Source organism: Vicia villosa, linkage group LG3 (assembly GCF_029867415.1).
Source record: "Vicia villosa cultivar HV-30 ecotype Madison, WI linkage group LG3, Vvil1.0, whole genome shotgun sequence".
In the NCBI taxonomy this organism is placed as follows: Eukaryota; Viridiplantae; Streptophyta; class Magnoliopsida; order Fabales; family Fabaceae; genus Vicia; species Vicia villosa.
This window is the reverse complement of record NC_081182.1, coordinates 72,518,472-72,530,324: the sequence shown is the minus strand read 5'-3', so window position 1 is coordinate 72,530,324 and position 11,853 is coordinate 72,518,472. Positions and strand designations below refer to the sequence as shown.

The 11,853-nt window shown below is 33.6% G+C and overlaps 1 protein-coding gene and 1 pseudogene across 1 annotated transcript; both read right to left on the bottom strand.

Annotated features, from left to right (window-relative positions):
- Window positions 1-696: 696 nt before the first annotated feature.
- On the bottom strand, window positions 697-3,215 carry LOC131661858 (receptor-like cytoplasmic kinase 176). The gene is made up of 6 exons (XM_058931498.1): window positions 2,983-3,215; window positions 2,283-2,611; window positions 1,945-2,080; window positions 1,702-1,844; window positions 1,488-1,611; window positions 697-1,312 (listed from the first exon to the last, which is right to left on the bottom strand). Exons 1-6 carry the CDS (start codon window positions 3,044-3,046, stop codon window positions 876-878), a joined length of 1,233 nt encoding a protein of 410 aa, XP_058787481.1. The 5' UTR covers window positions 3,047-3,215; the 3' UTR covers window positions 697-875.
- A 1,686-nt stretch (window positions 3,216-4,901) lies between these two features.
- On the bottom strand, window positions 4,902-6,550 carry LOC131656094 (receptor-like cytoplasmic kinase 176; annotated as a pseudogene).
- Window positions 6,551-11,853: the final 5,303 nt, after the last annotated feature.

Genomic DNA, 11,853 nt, shown 5'->3' with positions numbered 1-11,853 from the left:
GACCAAATATATAAATTTTATTTGATTCATTTTTCCTCCTCAGGGAGTGCACATATTTGTATAACTTGCATGGAAAATAATGATATTGCATTTACTATATATATATATATATATATATATATATATATATATATATATATATATATATATATATATATATATATATATATATATATATATATATATATATATATATATATATATATATATATATATATATATATATATATATATATATATATATATATATGTTTGGATTAACAATGAATTTGACACGTTTCTATTAACCAGGGTCGTCTTTGAAGGCGTGTGTAAGGCGGGCTACCGCACAGAGTCTCAATTTTTTTACGGTTAAAATGTAACTAAATAGGGCCTCATAAATCATTGAAACTATTAAAATGGAGTTAAATAGGGTCTCTAATTATTTTTTCATGATTAAATCATGACTAACCTAGAGAGGGCTTTCAAAAAATTGAGAAGTTCTTGCTATTAACAAGACAAAGCCATGTGCAAAATCATGGTAATATAAAAGAGAACATTTTTAACCTTGAACAAAATCAGAGCACGCATGCATTGAGAAGCACTCAAATGAGTGATTACAGCTGATTCAAATAAGCACTTATCATTGTTACACTTATCTCTTGTACTCACTTACATATTCACAGAAGATAGAGCCTGATGAGAAAGATGTTGGAATGACAAAAAATTAAACACTTCTGTTACTAACATTTTGACATGAAAATCTGTACAACAAGTCAGTAACTGTGTGATTGAAAAATTTGGCTCATGAATATAGAAAACACTATCTTTGTATATATTCTTTAAAACAATGTATACTGTCTGAGATATATGTAATACTCCAAAAATTTACTCTTTTACTTGTGAAGAGGAGAAGGTGATGATGAACTTAGATTAGAAGTACCTTCTCCGCTTAAAGATTCATTGACTCTTTTTCCATGTTGTTTTAAGCCACTGCTACTTGAGCTATGGCCATCTGTTTTGTCATTAGAATCCTGAAGTTGTTCCAACGATCTCACAACCTCGTCAATGTTTGGTCTATATTTTTGTTCTGCCGACAAGCATAGAATGGCAATGTGAGCCACTTTCACTGCTTCACGTAACGAGTACTGGCCTTCTATACGAGCATCCATGACTTGAGAGATCTTGCGTTTGCTCACGAGTAATGGTTTGGCCCACTCGACTAAATTATGCTCCCCAGAGGGCCGGTTTGTATCCAATGTGCGCTTGCCTGACATAATCTCCAAGAGAACAACTCCGAAACTGTATACGTCACTCTTTTTGGTTAGGTGACCTTCACAACAACAAAAAATAGAGAAAAAGATTAGGAGTGAAATTATAGGCCGAATAAAATTGATTTTGAATGAACTGACTATAGTAAAAAATGAGTTGAATGTAAAATGATTTAGTCCGTGTACATCAATGAAAAAATGCGGTGTTTTATCAATTCACAGAAAAGGCTGAGATACCTGTAGCTAGGTACTCGGGAGCTGCATAACCTGGGGTGCCCATTATCCTTGTCGATACGTGGCTTTTACCGCCTTCGGGCCCATCTTTTACCATCCCAAAATCAGAGAGTTTTGCATTATAGTTCTGTTATCAACAAAGAGGAGTTTTACAAAACAAGTCTTATGAGTAACCTCTTATCTCCTGCTAGTAAGATCAATGTAATAAGCCACTTACAGAATCAATCAAGATATTCGAAGTTTTGAAGTCTCGATATATCACATCGACTTCATCACTATGAAGAAATGCAAGACCTTTAGCAGCATCAAGAGCTATCTTCATCCGGATTTTCCAAGAGAGTGGCTGAAAGTAAGAAGCCCCTGCTCCATAAACATGAGGAGTTTAATATACTAACACTAAATGAAATCAGCTTATCGAAAAAACGAGACGATAATAGATGGTGGAAAATCAATAACATACTTCTAAACAAATGGTTATCCAAACTTCCCTTGGTTACAAATTCATATACCAAAATCTGGTAATCATCCTCTAAGCAGTAACCAATTAGTTTCACAAGATTAGGATGACGCAGCTGTCCGAGATAGTTGATCTCTGTCTATAAATTACAAGGTTGATATTAGAACAACGACAACGAATCAAAAGAAAATAGATACAAAAAACGCAAATGAAGAACGCACGAGATTTGATCATGGAATTCAAAGATTATTCAAGCCTAAAATCCTTAACTGATTTGAATATTTCCTAACTTCAAAATGCAATTGAATTCTCAAATCTTGAGAGCCTAAAATGAGACTCACCAACCATTCACTATGTCCCTGACTGCTTTCTTGGTTAAGCCTCTTCACCGCAATGACAAAACCAGTACCTGGTTTAGTCGGAGCAAGAGTATGTTCGTCGATCCAACCTTTAAACACACAACCAAATCCACCTTCACCCACCATACTATCCGGACGAAAGTTCCTTGTCGCGGTTCTTACCTCATTGATTGTGAAACACTTCAAATTGATGCATTCTAATATCTCACCCTCAGTTCTAGAAGTTAGAAGCATGTGTGAAGATGAAGAGGCCCTCCTGCTTAAACCACTCAAAACATCCTCTTCTTTCCCAACAACCTTTGAATTCAAACCTGTTTATCTCACAATAAAAACATCAATTAACTTCTTAGCCCTTATTATAGCAACAATTTTCTACGACAGACACCGACCACGACACCAACACTGACATCTTGTTTCAGTGGTGTCAGTGCTACAGAGACAATCTTTCTACCAATAAGATTAATCCTATAATTTCAGTTATATAGTTCTCTTTTACATTGATGATTTTTCTATAACATTACTGCAACTATGTAATACAATTGGATCTAAAAGTGCAAAATCTATTCATAGAAATACATATATTGAATCATTCAGAAGAATCAGAACTCAAATCCAAACGATCTCTTATCAAATAGAGTTGATATACAATTTGATCAAGTAAAAAATAGAATAAGAATGATACCATTATGTGTAGGAGTAGGACTCTCAGCTTTGACCTTTGCACTAAAGCAACAACCCATCAACATAGAACTATTGGACCCTGTCTTGTCTCTTGTTAATTTTCAGTGGAAGGAGAAGATCAACTACAAATTTTTGATAGAGAGAAGTTTTCAAAAGCAGGGCTTTGGAAGAGAAGAAAATCAAATATACACACGTGTGAAAACAAGTATTTTTCAACGTGTGAAAGCTAGGTGTCACTGTCACTTGAGGACATAACTGCGAATTCAACGCCAATGTTGTTGTGTGATTATGATAATAATTAGGTGTTGAAAAGTACGTGGAGTGTGTGAATGGGGTTCTTTGAAATATTTTATTGTTATTATTATTATTTTTGCTTTTCAATACCGGTATGGTCTGGTTTGGGGTCAGTTTTGACATCAAATAGTTTCAGTTCTCTTTCAATCGCACCCCTCCAATTGCAGTCATCTCTTAATCGCAGTTGCGGAAAATCGAACTGTAATTTTTCCTATCAAATTTAGCGTCAATCACCACTTTATAACTTTGAAATATTTTTTGTTTGACCAACATGTTTATCCATTCCTGGTTGCTAGTTTAAACAGATGTGGCAGACAAACCGCGTAGTACTAGTTTATTACTCCATCCTTTTTTTATTATAACTCGTTTTAGACTTTTCACACCGTTTAAGAAAAATAATAATTGTTGTATGAAAATGAGAAATTATGAAGGTTTTTACAAAATTATCCTTCATTAATGACATATGGAAGATAAATTTATATAATTGAAAGGAGAGAGAATAACAAATATTTAAGGATATAATAGGAAAAGTAGCATTAATTATTCATTGGAATTGTAAAGCGACTTATATTTAAATACAATTTTTTTTTCCAAAACACTTATAATAAAAAACGGAGAGAGTATTTATTTGTTTTTAATGCTAAGGGGGGAAAAACAGAGTAGTTAAATAGTAATAAAAGTTTTGAATCAGATTCTACTAAATTATAACCTATTTAAGTTATATTAAAATATTACTAAATGCTATTCAATTTACATAAAATATATTTAGTTTATGTTAAAGTATTACTAAAGCTTACAAATATTTAATATTTAATATATTGAGACTATTTTTTAAATCATCGACAAGTGCAGTGAAAAACCTTTTTGTAAAAATCTCAACTATTTAGCGTTACAAAATATGTGGAATGCGAACCTAGTCATTTTCACACACAAAATGAATACCCATGTATTTTGTGTATTGGTGTTGAACAAGATTACCTGATCTATTCATGCTTAGATCATATAGTACTGACAATATTAAAGGGAACATATATTGTTTAAGAGAGGGTTTTGGTGTGTTTTTGGAGCATATGCTTGAGTAAATAACTTAAGCATGAATGGTGTGTTTCTGAGGACTTCTGAAAACAGATCTATTATGGTTTTGCCTTTAATATTGTCGGTACTATTTGTTCCTTTCATCCCATGCATGCTTCAAAAACACCAGAAGGCTAAGAGAGGGTTTAGGTGTGTTTTGGAGTCAAAGAGTCTACTCCATACAAAGGTCTTATTAAAATGGTTTTTAAAAACTGAAATTGCAAAATCTTGAGAAGACATGAAAATGGAGAATTGAAACTTGCTCATTTGTTTATGTTGAGTCCGGAGAAATTATAGGAGAACTTTATCAATTGTTATAATTCATTAGCTACATAAAATGTGTATATACAACTATGACTAATAGAAGGAACAGAAAAAAAAAGTCTAATAAACTAGCCAATGGTCAAATAGAATAGCTTGCAACAACCTATTTATACCACTAGTTATCTAATTACATCAAAGATTAAGACATGCTTCAAATAAATAATATATGAATTTCAATGTATTACATGATATTGCAATTTGCAATAAAGTTATATGATACCTATCAATGTAAAAGAGAACCGTACTACTTAAATTATAGGATTAGTATTAGTGAAGTCATATACTCTTAATGTCAACATGGCGTGACACAGATAGCAGAAGATGTTTTAGTCTCCTAATGTTTATTCAAAAAATGCAAAATCATGTCAATTTCCACAAAGTGGAGAAGCTGTTCCAATTGTGTCATTAGAATCCTGAAGCTGTTCCAATGCTGTCACCACCTCATCCATGTTTGGTCTATTTCTTGGTGTTTCAGACAGACAACAAATTGCAATGCGAGCTACTTTCATTGCTTCACGCGGCGAGTATTGCCCTTCAATATAGCAATCCATGACTTGGAAGATCTTGCATTTGTTCAAGAGTAACGGCTTGGCCCATTCAATTAAATTACGTTCATATTGTGGCCTATTTCTATCAAATACACATTTGCCAGACATGATTTCCAACAGAACAACTCCAAAACTGTATACATCACCCTTTTTGGTTTGTTGACCTTAAATAAACACAATGGCAAAAAAAGTTAAGAATATTGAGGGTTATTGCTAATTTTTATTATGTAGTAAGAATAATCAGTTACCTGTCATAAAGTAGTCAGGTGCTGAGTAAATTGCTGCATAATCATAGCACCTAGTAACCCCTTCATTTTTATCCAATCCGAAGTCGAATATCTTTGCATTGTGATTCTGTCATTCACATAGAAGAATTTACAAACCCGGTCAAACCGGTAATTAAACTCTACATTTGTAAGTTTGTTAGATAAAAAAGAAATCACTTACTGAATCAATTAAGATATTAGAAGTATTTAAATCTCCACGTATCACTTTGACTTCATCACTGTGAAGATATGCAAGAGCCTTAGCAACATCAAGAGCTATTTGCATTCTGCTTTTCCACGATAGCGGCTGAACATTAGAAGATCCTGATCCATACAAGTCAGGTAGGTAACTTGTAAATGAAGTTATCTAATAATTTTTTTTTTGAATTTAAAAAAGACAACAACAATAACAATAAGTGACATACTTTTATACAAATAATTGTCCAAGCTTCCCTCGGGCGAAAAATCGTATACCAAAATGGGGTGGATATCCTCTAAGCAATAACCAATGAGTTTGGCAAGATTGGGATGACTCAATTGCCCCATGTTGTTGAAACTCAACAACAATTCATCATGTTCCTGATAGCACACTTGGTTAAGCTTCCTGACAGTAATTGCAAAACCTGAACCTGGGCTAATGTATGCTCATCAATCCACCCCATTGCACAACAAAGCTCATCATCTTTCCCTTGAATTAAGTTCCTTGTGGCAGCTTTTAAATCCTTTAAAGTGAAGCACTTCAATGTACCATCTTCTCTATCATTCAAACCTGTCCATAACAAAAATTAAATATGAATAAACAAGTTAGGCAAGTATATATATTCATCCAATGTGAATAAGAATGTTGCATTACGATAATACGGATGACTGTGCTTCTGAGTTTTGAACCATGCAGTAAAGAAGCCACCCATGAACATGTTGTTGGGTGTTGTTGATGAGGAAGAAGTACCACAGAAGGAAAGAGTAATGCAGAAATTGAAACGTTGAAGGAAACGTTAGAGGATGAAACAAACGAAGGAACTGGGAAAGAGTGAAGATTAAATGGTTTGCGGAGGATTCCGTGTGAGTGTTGGATGAGGAAGTGAAGAAGGAAGAAGGCGAAAACACGGTTTTCTTATAAAGGAAAAAGACGGTTAGTAGTGAAGAAGACTAGAGGCCAACTCTCAACTAATGAAAAACTCCATTTTAAGATAACTCTACAAGTACAACATTTAAAAACATTCCAATTAAGATTATTCTACATCATTTATCTACAACACGGTTTTCTATTATTTACTTTTAATTAGTCGATTAATTAATTTTTTTTAAGTAAAAAATGTTTAAAAAAAATATTTATTTATGTTTTAAGTAAACAATAAAAGATTGCTCATCTTTTAATTAGTTAATTAATTAATTATTTTTCAAGTAACAAATGTTTACAAAACATCATAAATATACCTTCGATTCTATTTATAAAAAAATAATTATATTTTAAGTTTATTGTATAATTAATAATATAATAGAACAAATATATTAATTATTAAATAAATATAAAAAAAATCAACTTCTTTTATAAATAAGACTAGTAAATTAAAGAATTTCAATAAATTTATAAAAAATCCCTAACTATTTTATTGAGCAATTAATTTCACAAGTATTTTTTGTAGACTTATCAAAAATAATATTTGTTATTGCTCATTGGTAAATAAATAAATAAAATTTTATTCTCATTTATTGCTCATATGTCGATTCCTCATACTAATTCAGAGTAGAGGTGGTAAAACGGGCCGCTGCGCATTGTCTTAAACCCGTCAAAAAACGAGCGGGATGAGCAAGTCCGCCAAATAAAATGGCGCATAAAAAACATGTCCGTCCCACCAAATTGGCGGATTTGCCCGTTTATTATATATATATATATATATATATATATATTATTTTAATAGATTAATAGACTTTATTTACATTTAAATTAAATTTTTCACTTATTTTTTAAAACAATTTTTTATCTTTTTAATAAATTTTACTTAAAAAACTAATACATAAATAAATGTATAAATTAAAACCGTCAAAAATTAGAATTACAAGAATTAACTAAAAAAGACGGACTTAAGGCGAGACGGGCTGAACGAATAGGGGAGGCAAGTTTTAGCAAACACCGGACTTTGGCGGGGAGAGCTTTGGTGGGCGGGGAGAGTTAATTTGAGAAGATGAAGTGAATTTAGAGATATTGAAGAGAATATTCACAAATGGCATTATTTTCGAACATATTACATGAGGAAGTATATATAGGATACATCTAATACAAGTTAGAACCAAACATATCCATAAATAAACTAAAAACCTGATTTCCACTTCGATATTTTATTTTTCCATACTTCCAGAATTGTTTTCCAAATAAACTGCTTTCCACGAAACAATCTCAAAAGCTTCTAAAATGCATTTGAATTATCAAGGACTTCTAATAAGAACTCCCAAAAGAACTGAAAGTTGATGGATACTATGTTTTGTGATGATGACATATGGACGAACTATTTATTTCAAATTACCTCTTGTAATCCCTTCCATATCAATTACTTTCTCAGTTTTCTTTTTTCCAAATCTAAGTATGGCCACAAAACAGAAAGGAATAGTATATGTTCAAGAGGTTAATGGCAGTACACTGTCGGTGTAAATTTTTTTACACAAACATCCAATCAAAATATTTTAAAGTGCCAAATAATAAAAGTATTTTAAATTTTAGTGTAACTTAGTGCTTTACATGGTTGTCATTGGTTGACAGTGTAAAAATTATTTATACTGTCAGTGCACCATCTCTTTTCTCTATGTTCAATTACAGGTAGTAAAGATGTTCTGCATTCTCTTTCATTGCATATACAGTAATTTTCTAAAGTAAAAAAAAAAGTTAGTAGTAAACACATAAGGTTTTACTTAACTGCATTCAAGATTTCTAGTCAATGTGAATAAGAATTAGTTTAAATGTAATTATTTAGTGTAATTACCGATATAGCCATGTAACCTCTATATATATGAGAAATAATAATAAGAAAAGTATCAATCCAAGCATTATTGACATGGTATCAGTAGGTTTTCGATCAAACCTGTGAGTTTAGGTTAACTTTGGCTATATTCAGCGACACCCCACTGGGTCGCTCTTGAAATCATATCGGTAGATCTCGTTTCTCGGTTATTGAAATCATCTCGATTCTCGGTAATCTCTTCCAAGATTGCGATTCTAATCTCTGGTGCTTACAATCGTGTTTCTGGCAGTGCTCATAAGTTACAATCTCTTTGGCACCGTTAGAGACAACTGACTTAGATGCATGGGAAATAAAAGATGCTCAGATTATCACTTGGATTCTTGGTACTATTGATCCTCACATGATTAATAATTTGTGATCTTTTCCACTGCTCAAGAAATGTGAAACTACTTGAAGCGTATCTATAACTTAGACAATGCGGCCAAACGTTTTTAGTTGGTGCTAGACATTGCCAATTACAAACAAGGCAATCTGTCTGTTCAAGAATATTATTCTGGTTTTTTGAATTTGTGGACAGAACACTCTGCGATTATACATGTTGCGGTTCCTAAGAGTTCTCTCGCGGATGTCCAAGAGGTCTACAATACTAGTAGGCGGGATCAATTTCTCAAGAAGCTATGTGCATAATTTGAGGTTGTCAGAGGTGCTTTGCTGAATAGGAATCCTGTTCCTTCTTTAGATACATGTGTTGGTGAACTTCTCAGAGAGGAACAACATCTTGCTACTCAAGGATCCATGTCTCATGATGTTGTCATTTCTGAGTCTGCTATGTTTGCATATGCTCCTCATAGTAGAGGTAAAGGTCATGATATTCGACATGTTCAATGTTTCTCTTGCAAAAAATTTGGACATCTTGCTCAGAGTTGCAGTAAGAAGTTTTGTAATTATTGCAAGCAGCGGGACCATATTATCTCTGGTTGTTTCACCCGTCCTCCACGATCAGCACAATGTTCGGTGCAAGCATTTCCTGCTAGTACAAGCTCTGCAGTTGGTCCTTCCATCACCAATCCATCTAATGGTGGTGCTCTCCAACCTAAAATAATCCAATAGATGGCACTTTCCGCTCTTTCAACCTTGGGAATTCAGGGTAAGTCTTCAAATGTTTCCTGCCCGTAGTTTCTTGATTCTGGTGCATCCAATCATATGACAGCCTCTTCTGAATACTTGCACAATTTATATTCTTACCAAGGTAATCAAAAAATTCAAATTGCGGATGATAATGCTCTCTCTATCACTAATGTTGGTGAACTCAACTCTGATTTCCGGGATGTGTTTGTATCACATCGACTTGCTTCCAATTTATTATTTGTTTGTCAATTGGTTGATAATAACTGTAATGTAAATTTTTCTCGTGATGGTTGTCTTGTGCAAGAACAGGTGTCGGGGAAGGTGGTTGCGAAGGGGCCTAAAGCGGGAAGATTGTTTCCAGTTCAGTTTATTTCTAATCATTTATCTCTTGTTTGTAATAATGTCTTGAATTCTTATGAGGATTGACATAGAAAATTGGGTCATCCCAACTCTGCTGTTTTATCTCATTTATTTAAAAATGGTTTGTTGGGAAATAAAAATGTTGTTTCTAATGCCTCTCTTTCATGTTCTGTTTGCAAATTGGCTAAAAGTAAAACACTTCCTTTTCCGTTGAGTGCTTATCGGGCTTCCTCTTGTTTTGAAATGATTCTAGTGATGTATGGGGTATGTCTCCTGTAGTTTCTCATACTCGCTATAAATATTTTATCACATTTATTAATGATTATAGTCGTTTTACTTGGATATATTTTCTTCGGTCTAAGTCTGAAGTGTTTTCTATGTTTAAGAAATTTCTGACATATATTGAAACTCAATTTCATGTAAGTGTTTAAATTTTTCGCTCTGATTCTGGTGGTGAGTACATGTCTCGTGAGTTTCAAGAACTTCTTCAACAAAAAGGCATTTTTTCTCAACGATCTTGTCCTAATACCCCCCCAACAAAATGGGATGGCAAAACGCAAGAATCGTCATTTTCTTGATGTGACACACACTTTACTTCTTCAAGCTTCTGTACCACCACGGTTTTAGGTGGAGTCTCTTTCCACATCTGTCTTCTTGATCAATCGTCTTCCTTCTACGGTTATTGATCTCGATTCTCCTTTTTTTCATCTTTTTAAAATTCAGCCTAATTATAAAGATTTACATACTTTTTGATGTGTTTGTTTTGTTCACTTACCTCCATTCGAAAGGCATAATCTTGGAGCGCAGTCTGTTCAATGTGCGCTTATGGGGTATAGTCACTCTCATAAGGGATTTGTGTGTTATGATGTCACTAACCATCGTTTTCACATTTCTAGGAATGTGACATTTTTGATAATCAGTTTATGTTTCCATGTGTTTCTCCTATCATGAATGATATTGTTACTCTTCCTAAGTTTTATGTTATGCATCAATCTATAGAATGTTATAAATCAGGTCATGTATATGTCAGAAAACACAAACAGCAGGTTCCCATACCCCTTCCCGACGCTGAATCGCCACCTGATCCTGTAACGGTTGAACCACGACGTTCAGATCGAATATCTAGAGCACCAGATAGATATTCACCAGACAGGTATGATTCCTTACATACTTCTCTGACCGCCACACTCTCTGGCATATCTATTCCTACTTGCTATTCACAGGCTGTTAAAGATGTACGTTGGATAAATGCAATGAATGAGGAACTTCATGCTCTTCAAGAGAATTTCACATGGGATATTGTCTCTTGTCCTCCTGATGTCAAACTAATTGGCCGCAAATGGGTGTATTCTGTGAAATTTAATTATGATGGGTCCCTCAACCGTTTCAAGGCTCGCTTGGTTGTCTTAGGAAACAAGCAGGAATATGGAATTGATTATGATGAGACATTTTCACCGGTTTCCAAAATGATATCTGTTCGTACGGTACTCTCTATAGATGCTTCTAACGGGTGGGCTCTTCATCAATTAGATGTGAAAAATGCTTTTCTTCATGGTGACCTGGCGAAAGATATTTATATGACTCCTCCTCAAGGTTTATTTCCATCATCTAAGGGTGTGTGCAAGCTCAAACGCTCCTTATACGGTTTGAAACAAGCGCCTAGAGCATGGTATGAAAAATTTCGCTCCACTCTACTTGGGTTTTCTTTTACTCAAAGTCAGTATGATTCTTCTCTATTTATTCATAGAACGTCTATTGGAATTGTCCTACTTCTTCTGTATGTTGATGATATGATTATTACTGGTTTTGATCATGCTTCCATTCAAAGCCTTAAACAACAGTTACAAGCAGCGTTTCATATGCAAGATCTTGGTAATTTGCATTGTAAGACTTGTTACAAGCAGCGTTTCATATTCTAAGA